Source organism: Hypanus sabinus, chromosome 1 (assembly GCF_030144855.1).
Source record: "Hypanus sabinus isolate sHypSab1 chromosome 1, sHypSab1.hap1, whole genome shotgun sequence".
Classification (NCBI taxonomy): Eukaryota; Metazoa; Chordata; class Chondrichthyes; order Myliobatiformes; family Dasyatidae; genus Hypanus; species Hypanus sabinus.
This window is the reverse complement of record NC_082706.1, coordinates 118,951,214-118,978,996: the sequence shown is the minus strand read 5'-3', so window position 1 is coordinate 118,978,996 and position 27,783 is coordinate 118,951,214. Positions and strand designations below refer to the sequence as shown.

Below are 27,783 nucleotides of genomic sequence, written 5' to 3'. Positions count from 1 at the left end.
TATGAAGGCTGTATTAAAATTTGAAAGCTACTCAATTCATATTGGTTCAGTGCAGTAATCTCCAACCTGATGCTAAACAACAGAAGGGTGCCTAACACTGGTGACAAATCACAAAACATAAGTTTAAATGTTCCTAAATTATCCCCTGGACCGACTGTAGGATTTTACAATAATATTGAATTAATAAAAAGTTCAAAAAAATCTTTTATTAGTTCAGGGCAATTAGTAGCTCTGAATAATTCTACATCAGCCTTTAATCTTGCATCTGCTAACAGGCCTGACTTTGGATCTAAAGTTTATGTTGGTGCCACGTAGCTCTACATTTGTCAGTGTCAAGCAGACATCTCACTGTCCACATTGGCAAGCACATCCAAGAGGCCTCATTTACATATATGCCAGAGGAAGAAAAGGGAATTTTTGTTAAACTGAACTATTAGAAAAGTTCTATTAATAAATGTTAAACTGCAAAACACACGATTGATTGACAAAAAGTAACAGCTGTATTTCCTTTTCTAATTCTCAATTATTCTGCAGTTCACACAAATGCCCATGACTAGTGAGAGTCACTATCAAAACTTTAGTTATTAATATTGCTTATGTTAATTATCAAGATAAAGATTCATTTATTATCAATGAATGTATAAGTCATACAACCTTGAGATTTGCTAGCTCACATTATTTTATTATTTATTATGGTATAGTGGAAATCTGAAAGGTAATTTCAAAAAATACAACGAGTTTCATTACCATGTGTATTAAATGTGTAAGTAATCTTCCCGAATAATGCCATTAAAGAGAAACTGTAATAGTCACAAAGAAAATGGGATAGCATCTTAGGGTATAATCTTTAGGGCTCTGGATAGAAATTAGAGTAAAGCAATGAGGAAGTGTATTAAATGTGCTGAGGCAAAACAACAGGAGTAAAGAGAACCCTTATTTGGCAATGGAGAGGACAAGTATTGAAGGAGCACGATGTGTTAAAATTAGGTTGGAGGTAGCACAAGAATTGCAGAGGAAATTGGCTTGGGAAAAATAACACACATACAGAGTATTAAATGAAATAATTGTATCTGTTTCAAAAATATTAATATAGGCATTGTAGTTGAGAAGAGCAATAATTCTTTCTTTGCAAGCTTAACTGATAACAAATCGACTGAAAGTTATAATATACTGTACATCCTCATGGAAAATATTAATAATATAGTACTCACTTTGCTCCCTTTATTTCCTGATGCACCAGGAAAACCTCTAGGGCCACGAGAACCCTATAAGAATTAAATCCAAGAGTAAGATAACTAATAATAGGTTAAATTAAATCAAAGAGCCTGAAACTCTGTGCTTACTGCTGCAGTGCTGACATTGTGATAGGAAACATCCTAATTTCTGGAAACAAAATAATTTTAATATTTTTGATAGTTGCATCTGAAATTTTATGATGTGATGATGTTGGACAATTGGGATGGGTCCCTGCTGACAATTGGGGACAGACAGATGCTTACATTAAGCTGAAAATGGTTACGGGAACAGGACACAGGACATATTGATTAGAAAAAAATACTTCCTTATGGAGAACTTACAGAACTGCTCATGAGCTCCCTAGGAGAAATGATACAAGTACATTCCTTTTTCCATTTTCTATTGATTCCACTGTTCAGCAGTGACAAAGGCGCTTCATCTAAACTAATCTTTCTTACTGATCATCTAAATAAAATTGTTGAGAAAAAGCCTGGAAATACTGTAATAAACACAATCACAAATTATGCGGTGATAACATATTGAGTCTTACATTAGACTTTAGAACTTTTGTTTTAGAAGACTTAACATGGAGGGAAATTTAGACAGTTAAATTTGATATTTGATATAAACCTGCTGTTTACACTCTGGTGGGAAATCCACTTTTATTATGAATGAAATTAATAATCAGGAGATAGGAGATAGTCGTAATAAATATTTAACATATCTGTCTGTAGTGCTTAATAGAGATAGCCAAGTTATAGCAAACTGTTTAACTCTTCTGTTTACATGGTCAGCACAACATTATGGGCTGAAGAGCCTGTAATGTGCTGTAAGTTTCTATGTTTATTCTGTTGTTAAAACATCACAGATGGTATTTATGAGAATTATGGAAATTGAAATATACTTAGAAAATATGTATGCATTCAGAAAATATATGCTTTAATTGAATGATACCACATATATACCTCAGATCCAGGGAGCCCTCTGATACCTTGTGGCCCAAGGGAACCACGATCGCCCTATATTTTAATAACAATGACAAAAGAATACATTTTACAGAATAATCCAACTTTGCAACACAAAGCCCCATTACTGAGAAGTGTTTATTGTTGAGCAGTGAATTCCCTCACTCTGAACACTGCAAATCGTTCAGTATTCTGAGCTTACAAAGCTCCTTTGGATGATGCTTTTTGACTTAGATCAGAAAGCTTCCAGTTTTGTTCATTTCTCTGTGTCAATGTTTCTCAAGAAAAAACTCTTGGCAATAATGGCTTCTGTTGTTGCACATTTGTGCAGAACAGAATATCAAATGGTGATTGCAAGAAACTGCACATCTGCAGTACGTTAGTGAAAGTAGATTCCGGCTCTTCCACAATGTCAATGCTTGGATATTATCCTACACTAGACAATATTTAACATTCAAATTTTCGAAGGTATCCACAAGTGGAAATAATCCACAAGTCACTAGATTAGCAATATGAAATGGGGTGTAAGGGCATATGTGGTAACTGCTGACCAGTTGATTTAATCTTGGATTAATGTAGTGGCAGATGTTTAGAAATAACAGACACTTTAAGGGATTTGGATTAATAAAAAAAAAGAGACACACAGATTTGTTAGAAATATTTGACTAATCAGATTGAATTTTCTGATTAAGTAACAAAAAAAGTTAATGAAAGCAATACACACAAAATGCTGGAGGAACTCAGCAGGCCAGGCAGCATCTATACAAAAGAGTAAACAGTCAATGTTTTGGGCTGAGAAAAGCTAAAGAAAGGTTTCTCTAAAGTTATTTATAATTATTTTTCAGGTTAAAGGAGGCAAGCCTGTGAATATAGGCATCAGTCACACAGTAGATAAGAAATCATGTGATCATGTTAATGTTCTTAAGTACAGTTGATAATGTTCCTCCTTAGAGGTTCCTAGCAGTTTGCTTGGATGTGCATGCTAACATATCAATGTTTGCAGATGAAATAAAAATTGAAGATATGGTATATGGTGACAAGGATAGTTAATAACAAGTAAACACAAATAGACTGACAGAATGGGAAGACAGGTAAATGTGAAGTGATACACATTAGAATAAAGAGGAAGGGGGGACAAATGGCTCAGATGCCATATTTCTGAAGATAAAATGGAAACAAAGGGACTACGGTTTAACATGCGTGAGAATTGTATCAGGATATATTGGAGAGATCGGTTAGCAACTGTAAACAAAACAAATGGTGGAGCAGACTTGACGGATCAAGTCATTTTTTTTTCTCCTAATTTGTATGTAAAAGTAGCGAGGTTCTGTTGAAGCTCCATAAAACAGTGTTAATCCAAATAGAGTACTGTACACAATTCTGTTCATTAGATTTTCTGAAGAGCATTGAGGAGTGAGAGGATTAGAAGTATGCTATTTTCCAAGGAGGTAGAATTCCAACTATAGTGTTCAATTGGGCATAGAGGGAAGATTTTGCCACCTATAGAAAAGATATCAATAAGTTTGAAAAAGTACAGAGAAAATTTACACTGATGCTGTAGGAACTTGATCTAAGTTACAGGGAAAGGTTAAATAGGTCAAGATTTTATTCCCATGAGTGCAGCAGAATGACGAGAGATCTTATAGAAGTATAAAAAAATTATGAGGGGTATAGAGATGGTGAATGTTTGCAGGAGTTTTCCCTTCAGGAACTATACTTAGGGTGAATGATGAAACAGTGTAAGGGGAATCTGAGGGGGAACTTCTTCACTCAGAGGTGGTACGAGTGTGGATCAATGGGAAGTGATAGATGCAGGTTCAATTGTAATATTCAAGTAAAGTTTAGTTTGGTACATGAATGAGAAAGACATGAAGGGCTATGATCAGTGTGCAGTTAGATAGGACGTGGGAGTAAACCCGGGCTAGTAAAGGCTGGGTGGGCTGAAGGGGCTGTTTCTGTGCTGTAATGCTCTATGACTCTGAAGAATCTGGAATTATTCTCTTTCACAATCATAATGTTGATAGGGGGATTGGTCGAGGAATTCAGAATGGCTCCAACTATGATAAATTGAGGGAACCTACTCTGTAAGGAGTAAGGGATAAATCAGGAAACTAGGCTAGATATCCTAACATTTGTAGAGGGAAAGAAACTGAAGTCTAACATGCAAGTTGAGATAATGGTGCATTTAGAAGTCATCCTGGGATTAGCCAAAGTCAATATGGATTTGTGGAAGGAAAATCATGTTTGGCATTAGAATTCTGAGCATGTAACTGTTAGACTAGACAAGGGAAATCCAGTGCACTTTCAGAAAGATGTTGATAAATTCCTACATAAAAGTTCAGTATGCAAAATTAAACAACATCTTTACTGAGGAAACATGTTCCGAACTATTCTTAGGGACATTGGGATGGCTTCTTATCTACGCTGTGACTGGATTTTAGATTAATTATAAATAACTTCAGAGAATCCCTTCATTAGCTTTCTTTGATATATCAAGTTGGTAGCAATGTAGTGGCTTAAACTGAAAAATAATTGAGAGACTAAAAGAGAAAGTAGTAATAAATAGGTCATCTGAGTTGCAAATGGTAACGGGTGGAATAGTGGAGAGAATAGTGATTATTGTGTCAATTATTCAATGACCTGGATGGCCAGCAACACTGTGGGAATCTGGATTGCAAAGAGGGTTCAAGAGGCTTCAAATCGACCATCAAATTGTATGAACAGTCAAAAACCTGGCAGATGCAGCACAATGTGGATAAATATGAAGTTACCCACTATGTTAGTAAAAACTGGTTAAAAGCTGTTATTCCAACTGTTTTACAAAAATGTGTTGATGTACAGTGCATTAGACACAGAAAGCAAACATATGAGCTAAGGAAGCAGTTAAGTTGCCCAATGGTACATTAATCTTCATAGTAAGAGGATTTTAGGAGAGGAACAAGGATGTCTTAGTTCAGATGTACAGGCCTTTAGTGATAACTCCATACCCATAGGAGTTTGGCTAATGTTTTGAGGAAAAAATATGCTTGGCAGAGAGTGAGTACAGCAATAGTCCACCAGACTGACTTTTTAGTTGCAATATTCAACCAATTAAATATCTAGTAACTAGAGTATAGAGGAAAGGGGATCTCATAAAAACTAACAAAGTTATAACAGAGCTGTACAAATTCATTTTGAGGATGAGGTTTCCTCTGGCTGAATTGTATTAAAGGATCAGTGTTTTGGGTTACAGGGAAGACATTCAAGACACTGAATGGGGAAGCTTCTTCTCATGAGTTTGGTGAACCTGTGTAGCTTATTACCACAGGGAGATATGGTGGCCAAGTTGCTCACTGTCTTCAGAAAATTTATAAAAATATCTCTAGATGCAAAAAGTATCGAGGAACCCGAGGAAAGAATGTGAATATGGTGTGGAGACAGACAGCCATCATAGTCATAATAAATGGTCGAGCAATATCAAAAGATCATATGGGCTACCTCTGTTCCTGGTTTTCCAAAGTTTCTCAGTTTCCATGTTCCTATTATGGATAATTTGAGCAGCAGAGAAGATCCAAAATATAGGGGTTAAAAAACAAGGATGTATGGAAAATGTTCTTAAACCGGAGTGATTATGGTTGGAACTGACTGACAGTAAAAGTGGTACAAAGGTAGAGTCCAATAAAGGGAAATAGGTGAGAATGTTAAGGACGCATTATTTGTGGGTCTATGGGAGCAGGAAGGCAGGAACTAGGAGCTGGAAGAGGAGCTAATGGTTTTCTCATGGCACAATGGATAGCACATTGGATTTCTCGTGGTGGTTGAAGTGAATCAAAGGGTCTGGGTACGAGAGCTGGCAAAGTCAATAACCTTTGGGTGAGACTAGAACTAGGTGTTCTAAGTTAAGGTTGAAAGGTGAAATATTTAAGGAGAGCTGGAGGAGGAACTTCTTCATTCAGAGGCTGGTAAGAGTGTGCAACAGGCTGCCAGTGGAAGTGATGGGTGTGTGTTTGATTTTAATATTTAAGAGAAATTAGGGTAAGTACGTCAATGGGAGGTATATGGAAGGCTAAGGTCCAGGTCCAGGTCCATGAGACTATGCAAAATAATAGCTTGACACAGACTAGATGGGCCAAAGGGCCTGTTTTTGAGCTGCACTGCTTTATGACTTTGACTTCATGGGATGAATGGCCTATTCCAATAGCATAACAATCTTCATAGAACTTGAGAAATATGTATACTAAGAGGAAATTTGGCTCTGTTCATATACCTTCAGACCCTCCTTGCCCACTGCTCCAGCAACACCTTTTTGGCCTTTCTGTCCCTAGAAGAGAAAAGGTGGTTAGTTTTCAGTATCAGTACTAAACAGGTTTGTGCAGTTGTGTAGTGAATTAAAATGTAACATCATGAAATACTGAAAAATGTGCTGGTCTCAACTAAAGTCAATCATGGTTCATTGAGGGTATAAGCCAAACAAGAGAAAATTGGAATCATGCCTTGTCATTCTGAAGTGTTGCAAAATTATGGGCAGAAATGAAAGATTCTGGAATGACAGTGGCACTGTTGGAAGAGCGGATTCCTCAATTCTCCAGTGATCCATTTTGATCCAAGCCTCTAGTGTTCATGTGGAACTTGAACATTCTCTCTCTGACCAGATGGATTTCCTCTGGGTCCTCCAGTATCTTCCTTCCTCTATCCCTGAATTGTGTGGGTTGGTAGGTTAATTGACAAACTTTAAATTGTCCTTCTTAGTGTGCAGGTGAGCAGTAGCATCAGGGCAGGGAGTGGGGGAGTTGATGGAAATGTGAGGAAAATAAAATTTGATAAAGTGAATAGGTGCTTGATGGTCAACACAGACCTGGTGGGCTAAATGGTCTGCTTCCCTGCTGTGTAGTTCTGACAGTCTCTGGAACCAATGACCACTCAAACACAGTGGTGGATTTTGCAGCGACAGACCTGTGTGCATCCAGACCACAGAGGAATATTTACCCGTCTAAGCCCAGACACAAGTGAAAACTATGTTGTCACCAACAGAGCAAAAATAAAGAAAGACTGTCCAGCACAATTAAAGAGCATTGGGATCTCTCTGTCCTATCCAATATGTCTCTCCATCAGCCTCACCAAATAAATAGAACCTTTCTTCAAACTAGAATAGATAGTAAACAAGAAATCAAAGTCAGTTTCTTTGATGGTGTTCTCAACCACAGTTTCTTGCAGGACAGGATTCAGTTCACAAATAGGAATGGAACAATATAAATGACTGCTGTTTACCTTAAATCCTGGTAGCCCGGGAGGTCCAGGAGGACCTGCAGGACATGATACTGTACACTGAGGAACAGAACAAAGATTCTTTTTAGTTAAATTGCACAAAAATTCAAGCATACTGCACTTAAATAGAAAAATATAACCAGGCAGTCCAGGAGGGCCTGGAAGACATGACACAGTACACTGAGAAACAAAAGAAAGATCATCTCAGCTAAATTGTACAAAATACAAGAATAAAGTAATAACATACAAAAATATAATTGTCTAGCAAGTTATCTTTATCCTATATCCTATATCTTTATCCTATATTTCAATTCCAGTTGATGGGCATCCTCCAATCTCATTCACATTGAAGCTGATCAATAGGGTAGTTAAACCAGTGATTAACTGAACCTCCCACCCCCAGTGATCCTACTGACAAATTATTAAATATGCAAACTGATCAAATTAAGTACCTGAATGCAATAGCTTCACTGATAATGTTTGACCCTAATATATTCATTGCAAGTCCAAGGGATCTCATCTTCACAGATGTGACCAAAATAAAACAGTTGTGACTTTCTGTACGTTTAGCAAAATTGTCAGTTTGTACACATCAGTCAAAGTTATATTGGCTCAGAGAGGTCAGTCGAAGCAAATCACAGCATGGTTAACTGTATCTTCACCAAGTCTCTTAAACTGTAAATGTCTAGAATTTCAAAATTTAAAAATTCAGATGGTAGATTTTTGATTTCTGCCTAATATTTTCTACTTTTCAACTCAGTCCTTAACATCCCAAATAAATTTCCAATTCCTTTTCAGATATCTTAATTAGCTTAGCAAGATGCCTAAAAGGTACTGGGCATTCTTTTCAACTCTCTCATAATCATTTGCTCTTAAAAATGTTCCACAGCTGAACTTCAACATACGTATCCTGACATATTCAGATTTACTTTTGGCAGATCATTGAAAGTCTCCCAGCATGACCCTATCCAAACAACGGCAAAGCCTCAGCGGATACGGAAAACAAAAGTGCAGATGCTGGCAACTGAAATAAAAGCAAAAAAAAAATGGTGGCAGAACTGTTCCAGTGAAGAATCTAGGGTAAGTGAAAACAACTAATATTTTGGGTTAGGGATCCTTCATCGGAACTGCAATATTATAAAATGCCTGTCTAGCAGTCAGAATTCATGCTCCTCATCACCTGATCTGTTTTAACTAATCTCCATATAGTACTTTGTTTTGCACTTCACTTCCTCCCCAGTGGTGTGTTGAGAACTGTAACTCCTCCACTCTTTCTCCAACCCTGAGGAAAGATCCCTCATCTGAAGCACTGACTAGTTTCTCTTCCATCAAAGGCTGCCTGACAGGTTGAGTTATTCCAGTATTTCAGTGTTTGTTTCACCAGATTTTTTCAGCCTCTCCCTTTTCCATCTGCTGGGCTGTTCTGTTCATCTTTATTCATGCCAACTTTTTTTTTTCCAGAATCAGAATCAGTATGGAATGCTATTTTGCATTGGTCTTCATGGTGGCGGATGTATCTAACACGTCAAGGAGATATGATATGGATGTGATAGGAGGTGAGGACGTTGATACAATAGTTATCACTAAAGAGGTAGTGCTGAGCAAACTTGTGGGCCAGAAGATAGCCAAGTCCCCTGGTCCTAATGGAATGCATCCCAGGGTACTGGAAGAAATGGCAGAGGTATAATAGAGACTGTGGTGATAATTTACCAAAATTCTCTGGACTCAGGGCGGAGTGGAAGAAGGCGAATGTCACATCACTATTCAAAAAAAGGATGTAGGCAAAATGCAGGTAACTATAGGCCACACACACAAAATGCTGCTGGAACGCAGCAGGCTGAGGCCAGAAACGTCGACTGTACCGTACTTCTCCCTATAGATGCTGCCTGGCCTGCTGCGTTCCACCAGCATTTTGTGTGTGTTGCTTGAATTTCCAGCATCTGCCAATTTCCTCGTGTTAACTATAGGCCAGTTAGTTTAGCCTCTGTAGTTGGGAAAAATACTTGAAGCTATCAATAAAGAAGAAATAGCGAAGCATTTGGAAAGAAATGGATCCATCATGAAGACATAGCATGGCTTTAGCAAAGGCAAGTTCTGTTTGACAAACCTATTACAGCTCTTTGAGGATATAAGGAGTACAGTGGGTAGAGGGAAATAGATGGACATTATTTACCTGGATTTCCAGAAGGTGGTCGATAAGGTGCTACATAAAAGACTTATCCATAAGATATGGATACAGAGAGTTGGGGGTGATCTATTAGCATGGATAGAGGATTGATTAATCAATACAAAGCAGAGAGTTGGAATACACGGTGCTTCCCTGCTTGGTAATCAATGGTTAGCAATGTGCCACAGGAGTTGGTGCTGGCCCTGTAACTGTTCATGATATTTATTAACGATCTGGAAGTGGGGGCTGAGTGTAGTGTATCTAAACTTGCTGATGATACTAAATTGAATGGAAAAGCAAATTGTACAGAGGATATGGAGAGTCTGCAGAGAGATATAGATAGGTTAAGTGAGTGGGCAAGGATCTGGCAGATTGAGTACAATGCTGGTAAATGTGAGGTTATCTAATTTGGAAGGAGAAATGGAAGAGCAGATTATTATTTAAATGGTAAAAGATTGCAGCATGGCACTGTGCAGAGGGGCTTTGGAGTGCTTGTGCATGAATCACAGAAGGCTGGCTTGCAGGTGCAGCAGGCTATCAAGAAGACAAATGAAATGTTGGCCTTCATTACTACAGGGATTGAATTTAAGAACAGGGAGGTTATGCTGTAACTGTACAGGGTACTGGTGAGACCACACCCGCAGTACTGTGTGCAGTTCTGGTCTCCTTACTTGAGGAAGGATTTATTGGCTTTGGAGGCAGTGCAGAGGAGGTTCATCAGGATGATCCCAGAGATGAGAGGGATAGACTATGAGGAGAGATTGAGTCGCCTGGGACTGTACTCACTGGAATTTAGAAGGATGAAAGGAGATCTTATAGAAATATTTAAAATTATGAAATGGATAGATAAGATAAAAGCAGGAAAGTTGTTTCTGCTGGGAGGAACTGCTTTTCCCAAAGAGTGATGAATCTGAGGAATCCAATGCCCAATGAAGCAGTGGAGGCTACCTCAGTAAATATGTAGGTTTTTGTATAGTAGGGGTATTAAAGGTTATGGGGAAAAGGCAGGTAGGTGGAGATGGTCAGATCAGCCATGATCTTATTAAGTGGCTGAGCAGGCTCAGATGGTCTGCTCCTGCTCCTATTTCTTATGTTCTTATGATCACTGACATGTGTTGTGAAAATTGTTTTGTGGCAGCAGTACAGTGCAATACATGAAAACTTATTATGTTACAATGAGAATATATAAAAGAGAAAAATAATGCAAAAAGCAAACAAAATAGTGTTCATGGACCATTCAGAAGACTCATGGCAGAAGGGAAGAAGCTGTTCTTAAAATGTTGTGTGTGCATCTTCAGACTCCTGTACCTCTTTTCTGATCGTAATAATGAGAAGAGGATATGTCTTGGATGTGACGATCCTGTATGATGGAAGCCACCTTCTTGTGGTGCTGCCTTTTAAAGATGTCCTCAGTGGTGGGGAGGCTACCACCCAAGATGGAGTTTTCTCATGCAGAGTGTACAAGTTGTATTTGGGAACATACAAAAAGAGCTAACGGAGTGTACACAATCATTTTTGGATGCATAGAATTAGGAGCACGGAAGCCAAGGGGAAATAAATGACAGGATGGAAAGCTAACATCAAGCTGGAAGAAGATAGCTTAATGAAGGGCACATTTCTGTTCCAAAACCATTGGACTAAATAGGCAGTGATGGGATGTTCGAACATGAAGTTATGTTCCTGGATGACTGTAGCATCCACATGCAAGGCAGATTGAATGCCATTCTGTACAGATTTTAAATTAAATGTTTCATGCACTTACCACAACCTCTCCACTTCCATCTCCAGCTGTACCTGGTGGTCCCTTTACAAAGAACAGAAGCAGGATTTAGACTTTTGTACTGAAGAAAGTAACAGTATATGAAAAACAAAATATATTTTAATATGTATTTTCTGCAATCCCATATTTTGCCTCAAGAATACCAAATGCAAGAAGGCATTATGCATGATTATAGAAAAAGGGGGCCAAGACTGTGAGATCAAATACTTGAAACAGATCTTCAAATTAACTTTGAAAAATTCATGTTAAGGCCCTTCCTTTTTAAGTCTGTAAATGGAACTTGCACAAAATTGGGAGCAAATATATAAACAGAGCCATGGCCAGCAGAAATTCTGAAGAAGAAGCATGCAAAGAACAATGGGGAACATACCATAGGCCCTGGAGGTCCAGGCAAGCCAGGTGCTCCTTTTGCTCCAGGTTCACCCTAACATTTGAAAAAACATTGAAGTTTTCCTGTGACTTTGTTAGACATCAGAAGAACCTTGATTCCAAAGTCTGTCTCATAGTGCAAACGTGCATACCATCATACTTAAGTAAACTGACATTACCAAGTAACCAGAGATCAAAATATGATATTTAGTAGAGGAATGTACAGCACCAAGCTAGAAGAAATCACTATATAACCTAGTAATATTACACAGACCTTAGGGAAGGAAACAAAAGCCCCGTTATTTAGAATGCATCTTTTATAAACTTTTATATAACTAAAATATAGAAGCATAGCAGTCAATTTGCTCACAAAATTACATAAATATGAAGACAACCATGACCAGGTAAAGATTTTCACAGATTAAGCAGCAAATATTAGAAAGTCAACAATGATGCATTCCAGGAAATTAATTAAACTAGACCATCAAAAATGTCTTGTTTGAAAACCTGTACTTCTGACAGTGTAGCAACTCCACTAGAACCAGTCCCAAATTTCTCTACCTTGTTCAGTGGTGATCCACTGGGTAAATTTCACAAGCTTGAATGTTGAGTCTCTTGTTTGACACTGCAGTAGCAAACAGGGCTGCTGTTGTTTGGCATTTAATTGCATATGTATTACCTTTTTTCTGCCCATTTTAATCCTAACAATGATGAGAGTTTTGAGAAACTCTATTATTTCTGCAGCAAAATAGATACGTACTACAACACAGAGACAGGTCTTTAAACCAAATGCAATGAAATTTACACAGCACACTGGAGAGTAGTCCTAATCACAATGTACAACTCTTACCTTACTTTCTGCCTAAAATTTTAACTCTATAATGGAACCTGTTTTGGAGACCATGTGCAATGTCCTAACATCACAGTAGATAGCATTTAGTGTTACCAACCAGGTGTACACTGTTCTACAGTCATACATCTATCCTTCAGCATCCACAGGCGAGTGGCTGCACAACTCTCAAATTCTGGTAAATTAGAAAATCTGGCTGATGGAATTCAAAGAATTTTAATCTATAGAAACATAGAAAACCTACAGCACAATACAGGCCCTTTGGGCCACAAAACTGTGCCGAACATGTCCTTACCTTAGAACTACCTAGGCTTACTCACAGCCCTCTATTTTCCTAAGCTCTATGTATCTATTCAGTAGTCTCTTAAAAAAACTCTAACTGCCATGTGCAGCCCATTCCATGCACTCCCCACTCTGTGTAAAAAACTTACTCCTGACAACTCCCCTGTACCTACTTCCAACCACCTTAAAACTGTGCCCTCTCATGTTTGCCATTTCTGCCCTGGTAAAAAAGCCTCCGACTATCCACATGATCAATGCCTCTCATTATCTTATACACCTCTAATAGGTCACCTCTCATCCTCTGTCACTCCAAGGAGAAAAGGCCGAGTTCACTCAACCTGTTCCCATAAGGCATGCTCCCCAATCCAGGCAGCATCCTTGTAAATCTCCTCTGCACCTTTTCTATGGTTTCCACGTCCTTCCTGTAGTGAGGTGACCTGAATTGAGCCCAGTACTCCAAGTGGGGTCTGACCAGGGTCCTATATAGCTGCAATATTACCTATTGGCTCTTCAACTCAATCCCACAGTTGATGAAGGCCAATGCACCTTAAGCCTTCTTAACTATAGAGTCAACCTGCGTAACATTTCCTCAGCATTTCTGTGGAGGTTGTGTTAGAGTGAATTTGAAATACAAAGTTTCATTCTGGACATCAAAACTCATGAAGGATATATCAGTGTTGGAGTAGCTGCAGCATTAAATTCTTGGTATAATGCAGGAATCAGTTGTCATAAAGGAATTTTGGATACACTCAGCCTATAAACACTTGCATAAAGAAAATTAAGGAACTGCATCACTGATCTGAGAGAAACTATTTCTGGAGTCCAGGAAACACAAATTAAGCAGACAAATTAAAAGACAGGCTTTACAGTGATGATGCTGAATACATTTTCAGAAGAACTAATGTAAATCAAATTTCTCACACCTTGAAAGTCTGAGGATACATCAACTGGTAATTAAGAAAGGTAAGGAGATTATGAGTAGGGAAACAATGGAAATATATGTAGACCTATCATTTTCTAACAGAGCAGTTTTGCAACATCCACTGCAAAGAAAGGTGCAGCTGCCATTCAACAAAACACTAGCCAACCTAATAAGAAAAGGACCCACCAGCAATAACTGTCATCCAATGGGTGTGGGTGTGCAGTTGTGGTACAATGTTGACTTGTAGGGAAAGTATTGTGTAGTGGCAAAGGAGATGACGCTCTTTGTAATCACCCCATGCAAAATCCCATGTTCCACCGCTTCTACATAGTCCCATATTCACACCTTGGGCTTCCATTTTTGTTTTAATAATGAGTTCAAGATTGTCCAAAACTTCAGGAAATTTTGTTTTCATGGTGTAACATTCCTTTGTAGTTTCTGTTATACCATATGATTTCTTCATTAATTTGCCTACACTGAATTAAGAATTATAACAGTGATAATGAACTGGAAAACTGGATTTGAGCAACCTATTTTTATTTCAGATTTTAAAGTATCAAAATCAAAAGACCTAATTATTATTGCTTTGGTATTAGTGGCTTACAGGTGGTCCAGGCAGTCCAGGTTCCCCATCAAGACCATTTTCACCAGGTGGTCCCTGAAAATTTATAAGATGGCAAATAATCAGAATGGTGAAGTGTTAAGATTGCATGTTTAATACACCTTGACAGGAATTCTAATTTAGGAAAATTAAAAAGTCCACATACAAGGTAAAGAATCAAAAGGTTGAGCATGTTGGGACTAATGTCCTGAGCTACCTATATTTCCATGTAGTTAGTATTACAGGAAGGCAGATGAGCTGAGGGTGTGGATGAGCACATAGAATTATGACATTGCAGGAGGGGCAGGACTGGTGGGGTTCCGTTACTTTAGACATTTTAGGGCAGGAGGGGTGGCATTACTAGTCAGGAAAAACGTCACAGCAATCAGGCTTTATGGGTAGAATGAAGGCATAAGAATGGCATGACCACATTAATGGAATCATGTTACAGACCATCCAAAAGTCCACAGGATTTAGAGGAGCAAGTTTGTAGAGAGATTGCAGACTGTTGCAAGAAACACAAGGTTGTGATAGTAGGTGATTTTAACTTTCCACATATTGACTGGGACTCCCATACTGTTTGCCAACTGTATTCAGAAAGTTTCCTTAATCAGAACATAGAAGTTCCAGCTAGAGAGGAGGCAATACTAGATCGCTCATTAGGGATGAGACAGGGCAGGTGACAGAAGTTTGTGCAGGGGCACACTTTGTATCTAGTGTTCACAATGCCATTAGTTTCAATGTAATTATGGAAAAGAATAGATTTGGTCCTCAGGTTGAGATTCTAATTCAAAGAAAGGTCAATTTTGTTGGTGTCAGAAAGGATCTGGCAAGTGTGCATTGGGAAAGTTGCTTTCTGGCAAAGGTGTACTTGGTAAATGGAAAGCCATCAAATTCTTGAGAGTAAAGCGGTTTTATGTTCCTGTCAGAATAAAAGGCAAAAATAACCAGTTAATGGATCCTTGGTTTTTGAGAGATATTAAAACCCTGGTTAGGAAAAAACCATGAGGAATATAATAAATGCTCAAGAGAACACTGAAGAAGGAAATCAGGAGGGCTAAAAGAAGACATAACGTTGTTCTAGCAGCCAAGGTGAAGGAGAATGTGAGGGAAATATTAAAAGGAAAAGGATAGCAGGGGATAAAATCAATCCTCCAGAAGATGAGAGTGGTAGTGGCCAAAAGAGGCAGGGGAGATCTTAAATGGATTTTTTGCATCTGTATTTACTCAGATGAACACAGAGACTATAGATGTAAGGCAAAGCAGCAGCAAAGTTATGGACCCTCTAAAGATTAATGAGGAGGAGCTGTCTGCTGTCTTGAGGCAAACTAGGGTAGATAAATCCCCAGGGCTGACAAGATGTTTCCTCGGACCCTGTGGGATGTTAGTGTAGAAATTGCAGGGATCCTAGTAGAGATATTTAAAACATCCCTAGCCAGGGGTGAAATGCCAGAGGATATCTAATGTTGTTCTGTTGTCATAAAAAGAGCTGCTGGCACATTGGCCTTCATAAATTAATGGAATTAATATAGGAGTTGGATGATATGCTGAAATTGTATAAGAAGTTGCTGAGTATTGGGTGCAGTTTTAGTCACCTACCTACAAGAAAGTTGCAAATAAGAGTGAAAGGGTAAGAGAAAATTGACAAGGATGTTGCTGGGACCTGATAACCTGAGTTGCAGGGAAGGGTTGAATCGGTTAGGACTTTATTCCCTAGAATGTAGAAGACTGAGAGGAGATTTGGTAGAGGTATAGTATACAAAATGATAAGTGTTACAGATATGGTAAATGCAAGCAGGCATTTTCCACCAAGTTGGCTGAGACTACAATGAGAGATCATGGATTGAGGGTGAAAGGTGACATTTTTAAGGGAAATGAGGGGGAACTTCTTCACTCAGAGGGTGGAATGAGCTGCCAGTGCAAGCAGCAGATATGCGATTGATTTCAACATCTAAGAGAAATTTGAATTGGTACATGGATGGGAGGGTATGGGGCTATGATTTGGATACAGGTTGACGGGAATTGGCAGATTAATTGTTTGGCACAGCCTAGCTGGGTCAAATGGCTTAGTGTTGTGCTGTTGTGTTCTATGACTCTGTGACCTTGAATGTGGAAAAGGCCTGAGCTGGAATTAATAACCACCATACCACATAAAATTTTCACAATGATGGAAAGAAATATTGAGTGTATTTTGTATTGAATATCTAATTTTTAAACAATACCAATTTTACAGAATGGTATTATCTAACCTTATTTTAGAACCACAAAATAGTGATATTTACTTACCGGGTTTCCAATTTTTGATACATCCTATGGAAACACATGAAATATAAACATTTATTAAAATATACAAATTATTGATTATATTTTACATTCTAAATGTAAAACGATTCGCTAAATTCTTAGCTTGTGGTAGTCAGACGTGTTTCCATGCATAACTCATGACTCGGTTAAAAGTAACAAACAAAATCAATCATATCATGTTGAATTCAGCCCATTCCTGTACCGTATGATATCAGTCGAGTTTAAGCCTCACTACTACTATCATACAGGGAAGCGGAGCTGTCCCAAATAGTTCTCAATCTCAGGTGGCAAAATTCTGACACCTCACCAGAGCCCCAATGCCTGCAGACATTACCTACTGCCAACAGCCATCTGGACTATTTAAAAGGTAACTGGTAATCGGATTCATTCAAAGAGTTGAAAATTTAAATAAAGTTGAAAACATAATAAAATAAAATTCTCAATAGCATATGTATATAAGACACATTTTAAGTGATGGAATAAAAATAAATTTAATTGATTGAAACTTAGTAATTAATAAAACAAAAAATTTAACTACTTATGTAGATCAGTATTTTTAATCTAACTTGATGACTCTATTTAAGTAAGTAGGCGGCAACACATTTTGCGAAAGTACAAAGTGCACTTGGTGCCTCAATCCATTACATTTGAGCTCTGCCCCTGGACTTGACGCTGAGCCCATTGGCTCACTCATGCACTGTGGCTATCTCAGTATTCTCATTTGAAAAATTTCAAAATGCCCTAAATAGGAAAAAAAAATGTGAAGCAAAACAATATCAAGAACTCACTGCATGCAACTGCCTGCCATTCATCAAGAATTGTAGAGGAACTGAACCATTGCATTTTATCAACATACAGTCCCTTGTGGAATTACAGTAGTTGGTAGCAATACAGCTGCTGATTTCCTCAGACATCACACTTTGTTGGGAAATAACTTATGCATTTATCCAATAGTCAGTTAATGCAAGGATCATAACTTGCAATATGTGTACAAACAACCTCTGGTCTCTTGCTAAACATTGAGCCACTGTGTTTTGAGTGGGATTTTTAAAAACTGAGTAGTTGAATTGGTCTTCAAGATAAAGGATACAAGTACTATGATTAACCCTTACATACTGTTCATATTCTATACCCTCACAGTATGGTTTGGGTCAATTTTGACCCGGCCCAAGAATTCCCTCATGACAAGTGTCTATACCAAATTTTGAACCACAGATCTATTTAGAATGTATAAATAGCCTATCTGATATTAATAAATGAGTGATTAATCCTTAATTAATGTTTCAGAGATCTAAAATCCATTTCAATAGATATGGGTCAAATTTGACCCGGAACAGCCTCAATGTACAAAAATTTGTAGCACTTGTACAAAAGTATAAAATTTTTAAAGTATTTTCATTTTTGCGCATTTTGGGTCACTTTAGGAAAAGTCATCAAATTTCAGCTAAAAAAAATGGCATTTGGGGTGTTTCTACTGTTGTCAAATGTCAAAACGGGTCAAATTTGACCTGGACAGTATGTAAGGGTTAAGGAAAATGGTGTCAAAGAGAAAAAGAAAGTTAGATTTACTGCAACATTTTGTATTAAGTTATCAGAAAAACCAGTCCTAGTGCTTCCATGCTTACATCAAGTTATTCGTTATTTTGTGTTTCTGTGGAGCTCCATGAGATGCTAACCATGTTATTTAAAAGCAACAAATAACCTGCTGAAGAAACTCACAGGTCGATTGGCATCTGTCAGGGGTGGGAGGCAAGGCATTGTCCACATTTCATGTTGACACACTGCTTGCAGAGTCTTGAGTCTTTATTTAAGTGCAAGTGGTTGTAAAACGAATGAATGACATGGCATGAAGATAGGCAAATAGGGAACATTTACTAAGCTTAATAATACTGTACTCTTACCATCCACCCAAAGGAATGCTTTTCCTAACTGCATAGATCATAATCATTTTTGTGGCAACCATTTTAAAGTAGCTTGGCATAATTATGATTTATACTGTATTTGTTTCCACCTCAGTATCAATTACTCTTTGTCAACTTAGGCAGATGTTTACAGTTATAATGATTTGCTTGTTCTGATGTGCCTAATTAAGTCAACTTGGGGTCCACAGATTTTGCCAGAGGTCTCCTTGAAGGCCTCTTTGCTGTGGTTCTCAAGGTTTCCACTGAAATCATGCATGCTATCTCTCCATTTTGATTAGTCATAGGCATAGAATTGCAACAAATCAGCGAGTTGTTTCATCTTGTTTGGAAGAGGCTTTGAGAAAATCCTCAGAGTATTTTCTGTGTCTTCCTGTCAAGTCCTTGATGTGACACAGCATGAATTCTAGGGTCTATATTAAGATTCTGCTGTCTGCTCCATAGACACTAGACTAATTTACAATAAATTGTACATTGGTTCAGTACAATTTTATCAGTTCTCTATCATTCCTCAGTTAGAGAAACCCCAATAAAGATTGCACAGTGCAACAGTATTGTAAAGGTTAATACTTACTGGTGGACCTTCTGGGCCTGGAACACCAGGAGGACCCTTCAAGAAGAAATGGTTGTAAATTATTACAGTTCCAGACCATGATCATGCAATACCTCATTTGAATGAAATTCTTGTCTCCATTTTATCTTCAGGCTAAAATAGGATAAATGAGTCATTCTTAACCTAATGCTATATTTTAAAAGAACAGCATGATTCACTTCATTCTTTCCTCATTTTCTCGTGCAATTTGATTGTGTTGCAGCATGTATCTGAACTTCTTTGTATCTTTTTCCCTTGATGTACCATTTTTAATCGCAGTCAACATTCACCTTTACTGCCAATCTCTCAAAACAAGATGCTCTGGAACACGGCTGTAGGTTTTCGACACCGTGAGCCCATGTGGAGCAAAAATGAGCCACCAGCACGGGTCCTGTATTCCATGGGTGGAGGAAAAACAGAGGCCTCTGGCTCATACAGAGGTTTGTTCTGATGCTCATTCAAAGTTATGTTATGATGCCAGGGCATGGTAGCAGAATCCTCCAAACCTTGGTAGACCAGTTTGAGGCAATCTACTGAAATACATTCAGCGATTGCCCCTCTTATCTATAATAAAAGTAATTTCTTCCTATTCCAAGACACAGACCCTGAGGAGGGTGGAACACCTGACTGTATACCAGCTCAGCCACGGCCGACTGCAGGTCCTCTTCTGGAGTTGCTCGGAACCCCAGCAGGACCTATGGGAGACACTCATCATGTCAACGCTCATCTGTCAGGGAGACCCTCAGAGCAGCTTTTAAGGAGTGGTGAAACCACTTGCATAGGGCATTGGACTGTGGGTAGTACAATGTTGTGTAGCCTAATGCTGAGGTTCTGGGCCATAGAGTAATTGAGAAATACAGCACAGAAGCAAGCCCACCAGCTCATCTAGTCCATGCCCAAACCATTTAAACAGCCTACTTCCGTCAACATGCACTGGGACTACAGCTGTCCAAACCATCCAAATTTCTATTAAATGTTGCATGCACCATTTGTGCTGGCAGCTCATTTCACACTCACACAACCCTCTGAACGAAGCAGTTTCCCCTCAAGTTCCCCTTAAACTTCTCACCTTTCACCCTTAACCCATGACCTCTGGTTATAGTCCCAATCAACAGTGGAAAAAGACTGCTTGCATTTACCCTATCTACACCCCTCATAATTTTGAAAACCTCTATCAAATCTCCTCTCAATTTTTACATTCTAAAGAATACAGTCGTAACCTATTGATTCTTTCCTATAACTCAGGTCCTCCAGACCTGGCAACATCCCTGTAAAATGTCTGATATGATTTGGGGACCACAGTCAGAGGAAATACCATATGGGTGCCAAACTGAGGTGCTGAAGAATACCCGAGCCACATCTGCAGCCTTTGTCGATGCTACAGGGATGACCACTGGCCACCTGGTGTTACGGTCCAGGTGGCCAGTGGTGATGTGAGTGGGGGAAAAGAGGACCAAAAAGGTTCACACTGACATGCTCAAACTGTTGCTCAGGGACCTCAAAAGGTGCTAATGGTGCCTGAACATGACGGTTAATTTTTGTCCACTGGCACTCCACACAGGCTGCAGTCCAATCATGCACATTCTTTCTGAGACTGTGCCAGAACACTTCAGTACAACCAGTTTCTGTGAGGCCTTCCAGCCCGGATGTGAGAGGTCATGTATGGAGTCAAAAACAGTCCCTCTCCATTTTGCCCGCACTATGGGACAAGGGTGATCAACTGAGGCTTTGCATGGGAGAGAAACCCCAGCTTCCCTAAACATATTGTCAGCCAACTGCAGGCCCATGACTGCTGTTCAGTAAGCCTGGACCTCTGGATCAACAGTTTGTCGCTGCCATAGTCAACCCACTATGTGTATAGCCTCACAAGTAGTTTTTAGTAGTTCGGGGTGGTGGGAAATCCATACTTTTGATGAGAGGGATTTTGCACCATCTGCGGAAATGTGATGGCTGAGAAAGTCAATGGATTACAACCCAAAATAGCATTTAGCAGGGTTAATAATCAACCAGTGACAGCATAAACATTTGAAAAGTGTGCAGAGATGAGATACAAGTACAGATTTGGATGCACTGGTGACAGGTTGTTATCCAGGTTTAAAAAAAACGAAGTCTTCACCGATGCTTCTCTTAGGCTTCACTTCCTTTCATCACAATAGGACCTCATTTTCTTCCCATTCCCATCAACATGCATTCTCCCTCACTTCCCTACTTTTCAATGCAAACCAGTCTTGACATACTATTCTGCTACAGTGGTACCTTCCCCACTCTACCCCCTGCACTGGCAACAATGATTGTTAACACCATTGTACTTCGACATATAAAAAGTGCAATGGGAGATTTGTAATTGCCAAATTTTCTGGGAGCTTTTTGTCTGTTTTGAAACAATTAAGCAACTTAATTTACTTTTCAATGATGGCATTGTAGAGGATAAATACATAACCATCCAAATTATATGGCAATTAAAATCTGCAGAAAAGCAGATGAGAATATTTTGATCATCACTTTCACTAGCACTGAGTGAGGAATAATGAACTGTGGCTGTATCGAGCCAGAAGGCTTTCAGAAAGTTATGAGACACAATGGTTGGTGAGACCACAATTTTCTTTGTCTAGACAGAAAAATTCATTGGAAAATTTGTCAGTTCCTTTACTCTGGAACATGTTCAGAGAAAGAGGGATCTGCTTTGGAGTCCTAAATGTGTCTCAGTTCCCTTATTTAAATATTTTAGTAAGGCCCCTAACTGATTTAAATGGAAACATTCACCTTGTAAATTGAAATTGGTTAAAAAAAAGCCTCATTTTTGAAAGCACAACCATTTATTAGCTGCTCTACAGACCAGAAATTGAGGCACAAACAAACGTGTCTACATCTGCCCCCTATATATTAAACTTACTTTAACAACCTTACTTTGCTGGTAATTATCTATATCAAATGTCATTAGAACATTGGCAGTGATGAAAAGATTTCAAGACCAGCAAGTCACAAGGTTGATGATTACTTTGTGCAAGAATATCAAACATTAAATTTTTCAATATTGCTCAGCAAATATGAACAACAATTATGAATGGCATTAAAATATGCTACATCAATAGCACTCTGATGCAATGTTAGTCACTTTTTGTAAGCTGGAAGCTTAGAAATAGACATTTAAAGGTTAAATAATGAGAAATGTTTATGTTGCTTGAAGGACTTTACATTGTCTTGTAAATCCCATTTGATGGCTAATAGCCATTTTATTACAAATACCAATATGTTTGATTAAAACTAAATGTGCAGCACAATCTGTTGCAGATTAACCATCTAAATGGAACAGGTAAAATGTGAAAGGTTGAAAAGCTGAAAAAATTGCCTCTTGTACTGGTTATTGGTTTCTTGTAAAGTGCACAAACCAGCCCTAATACTGAAGAAATTAATTCACCACATTTATCTTTCTTTTGCTGTTACGAATTAATGACCGAGTAGGAGATACATTATCTGGTAGCATAATCAGACAGGGCCCAGCATTCCTAGCTAAATAGATGCTTCTGGTTGGTCTCAATTGGCTTCAATACCCTTGAATCAGGAATGATGAAAAAACCCATGTTCCTTGCTCAAACTTGGGAAGTCCATATCCATGGATACTAAATGAGGAGAGGGTCAGATTCATTGATTATACAAATTGTACATTATGCAAAATAGCCTCCTGAAGCTGATGGCCTACCTCAGAAATAAGAGCAACCAATAGGGATGATAATGAAACACAATTGAAACCTGTGACTCTCATACCCAAGAATGATCAGCATCTTTTACAGTGGCAGATATTGAAGAAAGAGGGAAAGCAAGCTTTGTTAACCATACTGAGGCAAATCCTACGCTTTAGCATTCAAACTAGTTGCATTTAATAAAAGCTGCACACTTATTATGCATTTAATATTTCAGTAATGTCCAAGTAATATATTGTAAAAGCAGTATATTGAATGAATTGACTTTATTTCTTAAATCATTCACATACATGAGTAGTAAAAGTCTTTACATTACGTCTCTGTCTAAATGTGCAATCATAGTAATTTATAATTTATAATAAATAGAAGTCAATATAACATAGAAATACACTCAAATCAACATGAATTAAGCATTGTTTATGTAATTCATTATGCATTATATGTACAAAGTACATGAAATGGCAGATGTCATTACACCACTACATCGTAAGTACGCAACTGACTAAAATAAAAACTACACACAAACGGCCTGCCAGGTTCCCATGTTTTTCTTTCTATTAGTTTCTAGAGTTACAAATCATAACAGTGCCACCAAGTAAATTTTAAAATGAACCCGAGATGGCTACCTACCTGTCCAAATGCAGCGTATATTTTTTTCTTTCAAAGGGAGGAAAGAACATTTGAGTTTAACAGCACCTTGTTTTAACTTCTGAAAGGGGAGAGTGATGCTTGAGTTTAAAAGGAAGGCAGAAAATGGACGAAATTCACGGGTTCATAAGCAGTGAGTACTGGATGATAATAAAAACAAATAAAGAAAGAAACAGTGGCGAGCTACATTGGAAAGATCGACATGTTTGATTGCAGATAACTGGATTTTGTATACTGAATGCAATATTTTTAAGCAAATGATATAGCCAATAAAAAGTGAGTGCCAGAGTTACTGAGAGCAATAAGTGGGAAGGCATAGTTTGCTTGGAAATTTAACTGTTTCAGTCAAACCAGATGAAATGAGCTTTGCTGAGATGAAAAAAGTAATGCAAGAACTATTAAAACTGAAAATAATGTGGATTGCAGAATGCTTTAGGTTTCATAAGCAGAATCCAAGGTATGAGGAATCCATTACAGCTTATGTGGCTGAATTGGAGAGATTGTCTGAGCATTGACAGTTCAGTGATGGGCTTAATGATGCACTGAGAGATTGCTTGGTTTGTGGAATCTTTCAAGAAAGCCTTCAAAATCACCTCCTAATCAAAGCATAACTTATAATTAGAACAGCAACTGAGATTGCTGTATCAATGGAAACAGCCGCCAGAGGTGCAACTGAATTAGAGTCAGGACTGACAGTGAGCATGAACAAAACTGAAACATCTAAACAGAAAACTGCCTGGCCAAACACAAACTGTGTTATCACAGTGGGAGGGGCTCACATACACCAGACTAATGCAGATTTAAAGGCACAATATGCAGAAAATGTAACAAAGTAGGACATACACAAAGATCGTGTCTGGCAGACAAAAATAAATGGACTGCACAGAAGCAAAAAAGATAAAAAATCAAGTTGTAGTTTCAGAAAGATGACTAATCTGCATGTTGTTGATAAAAAATCTGATAATGATGAGGACTGGGTAGCCTTGAGATTTACAGTGTGAAAACTAACAAGAGACAAGCAATATGACTTAAATTAGAAGTGAGCTGCAAATGAATTAAAATGGATTTAGACACCTGCTCGGCTGTTTCAGTTATTCCACAAAATGAGTTTGAAAGACATTTCAAAGAAACTGAACTGATGTCTGCAGAAATGCAACTAAGAATCTATATTGGAGAAAAGGTAACTCCTATGGGATAAGACATTTATAACAGTGAAACACAACAACCAACAAGCCTCACTGGGTTCGTTTGTGTTGAAAATAGGAGGGCCAGTGTTGTGTGTTGTGGTGGTGTGATTGGCTGAGCCAACTGCAACTTTATTGGAGATCCATCTACCATTTGCATGCTACATTCCCTGTGATACAATTAATTGAAAGTGAATTAAGAAAGCTGCTGGATGATGCCACAGCACTGTTCAAGAACGGCATTGAAAATTCAAACATATCAAGGGTAAAAGAGTGTTAAATAAAAATGCCACACTCATGTTTTGCAAAGCCTATTCAGTTCCTTCTATTGCCTGTGATAAGTTAGCCAGTGAGCAGAGAGACTGAAGGAACACTTTCCAGGTTGAGTGGAGTCCATGAGCAAGGTCATTGTTGCCAGTAGCTGAGAAGAATGGGTCTATTAGGATCTGACAATATTAAGATCACTATTAACCCAATCTGAAAGTTGATCAGTACACTCTACCCAGCATAGAGGACATGTTTGCAAACCTTTCTGGAGGAAAACACTTCAGCAAAGTGGACTTAGCTGAGGCCTACCTACACAGAGTTGCAATAAGTGTCCAAAGCTTTGCTCACCATAAACACTCATAAAGAGCTTTATCTCTATCATAGGCTTATTTTTGGAGTAGCGTCAGCAGAGAGCTTGCCCAGGAACTCATGTTACCTGATGACATCAATGTTACTGGAGAGGATGATAGGGACCATTTCCAAAACTAAAAAGATTAGAAGATTATGTGCTCAATACATGATGCATCAGGTGTGCATTCTTTAATATCTAACATCATTTACAGTAGTCACACCATTGATGCACAAGGATTACACCAGTGCACTGAGAAAATTCAAGCAGTGGTGGATGTCCCGAGGCCAAGGGATAATGGATAATAGACAATAGACAATACATTCAGAAGTAGACCATTCGGTCCCTCGAGTCTGCACCACCATTCTGAGATCATGGCTGATCATTCACTATCAATACCCAGTCCCTGCCTTGTCCCCATATCCCTTGATTCCCCTATCCATCAGATATCTATCTAGCTCCTTCTTGAAAGCATCCAGAGAATTGGCCTCCACCATCTTCCGAGGCAGTGCATTCCACACCTCCACAATTCTCTGGGAGAAGTTTTTCCTCAACTCTGTTTTAAATAACTGACCTCTTATTCTCAATCCATGCCCTCTGGTACTGGACTCTCCCAACATCGGGAACATATTTCCTGCCTCAATCCTATCAAATCCTTTAATTATCTTAAATGTTTCAATCAGATCCCCTCTCAATCTCCTCAATTCCAGTGTGTACAAGCCCAATCTCTCCAATCTCTCTGCGTAAGACAGCCCTGCCATCCCAGGAATCAACCTAGTGAATCTACGCTGCACTTCCTCAATTGCCAGAATGTCCTTCCTTAAACCTGGAGACCAAAACTGTACACAATATTCCAGGTGTGGTCTCACCAGGGCCCTGTACAAATGCAAAAGGACATCCTTGCTCTTGTACTCATTCCGTTTGCCCTCTTCACTGCCTGTTGCACTTGCTCATTCACCTTCATTGACTGATGAACTAGGACTCCTAGGTCTCTTTGCATTTCTCCCTTACCTAACTCTACACCATTCAGACAATACTCTGCCCTCTTGTTCCTGCTTCCAAAGTGGATAACTTCACATTTATTCACATTGAATGACATCTGCCAAGTATCTGCCCACTCACCCAGCCTATCCAAGCCTCCCTGTATTCTCCTAACGTCCTCTTTGCATGTCACACTGCCACCCAGTTTAGTATCGTCAGCAAACTTGCTGATATAGTTTTCAATGCCCTCATCTAAATCGTTGACATAAATCGTAAAGAGCTGTGGTCCCAATACAGAGCCCTGTAGTACCCTACTAGTCACCTCCAGCCAGTCCGAGAAACACCCATTCACTGCTACCCTTTGCTTTCTATCTGCCAACCAATTTTCTATCCATGTTGAAACCCTGCCCCCAATGCCATGAGCTCTGATTTTACTCACCAATCTCCTATGTGGCACCTTATCGAATGCCTTCTGAAAATCTAGGTACACTACATCCACTGGCTTACCCTCGTCTAACATCCTTGTTACACCCTCAAAAAACTCCAACAGATTAGTCAAGCATGATTTGCCCTTGGTAAATCCATGCTGGCTCGGCCTAATCCTATTACTGCCATCAAGATATGCCACTATTTCGTCCTTAATAATGGACTCAAGCATCTTCCCCACGACTGATGTTAGGCTAACAGGGCGATAGTTCTCCGTTTTCTCCTTCCCTCCCTTCTTGAAAAGTGGGATAACATTAGCCACTCTCCAATCTTCAGGAACTGATCCTGAATCTAAGGAACATTGGAAAATGATTACCAATGCATCCGCAATTTCCTGAGCCACCTCTTTTAGAACCCTCGGATGCAGACCATCTGGACCCGGGGATTTATTAGCCTTCAGTCCTATCAGTCTACTCATCACAGTTTCTTTCCTAATGTCAATCTGTTTCAATTCCTCTGATATCTTATGACCCTGGCCCATCCATACATCTGGGAGATTGCTTGTGTCCTCCCTGGTGAAGACAGATCTAAAGTACGCATTAAATTCTGTTGCCATTTCCCTGTTTCCCATAACAATTTCTCCCAATTCATTCTTCAAGGGGCCAACATTGTTCTTAACTATCTTCTTTCTCTTCACATAGCTAAAAAAGCTTTTGCTATCCCCTTTTATTTTCCTGGCTAGACTGAGCTCATACCTGATTTTTTCTCTCCGTATTGCTTTTTTAGTTAAGATCTGCTGTTCCTTAAAACTTCCCCAATCATCTGTATTCCCACTCATCTTAGCCCTGTCATACTTCTTTTTCTTTAATGCTATACAATCTCCGACTTTCTTTGTCAACCACTGTGGCCCCCTCCCCCTCTTTGAATCCTTCCTTCTCATTGGAATGAACTGCTTTTGCATCTTTTGTATTATCCCCAAGAATATCTGCCACTGCT

The 27,783-nt window shown here is 38.8% G+C and overlaps 1 protein-coding gene across 6 annotated transcripts in view; it reads right to left on the bottom strand.

Annotated features, from left to right (window-relative positions):
• LOC132397074 (collagen alpha-1(IX) chain-like) overlaps positions 1–27,783 on the bottom strand; it is a 117,602-nt gene that overhangs the window by 48,377 nt on the left and 41,442 nt on the right. For 5 of the 6 annotated variants that reach the window (XM_059975334.1, XM_059975344.1, XM_059975338.1 and 2 more), the window contains 9 exons: positions 19,214–19,249; positions 16,703–16,726; positions 14,420–14,473; positions 11,763–11,816; positions 11,375–11,416; positions 7,449–7,505; positions 6,448–6,501; positions 2,202–2,255; positions 1,212–1,265 (listed from right to left, as the gene is read on the bottom strand). In XM_059975334.1, the coding sequence (XP_059831317.1) occupies positions 1,212–1,265; positions 2,202–2,255; positions 6,448–6,501; positions 7,449–7,505; positions 11,375–11,416; positions 11,763–11,816; positions 14,420–14,473; positions 16,703–16,726; positions 19,214–19,249 (429 nt within the window). The remainder of the gene's footprint in view (positions 1–1,211; positions 1,266–2,201; positions 2,256–6,447; positions 6,502–7,448; positions 7,506–11,374; positions 11,417–11,762; positions 11,817–14,419; positions 14,474–16,702; positions 16,727–19,213; positions 19,250–27,783) is intronic. The other variant, XM_059975362.1, reaches the window with a different exon arrangement.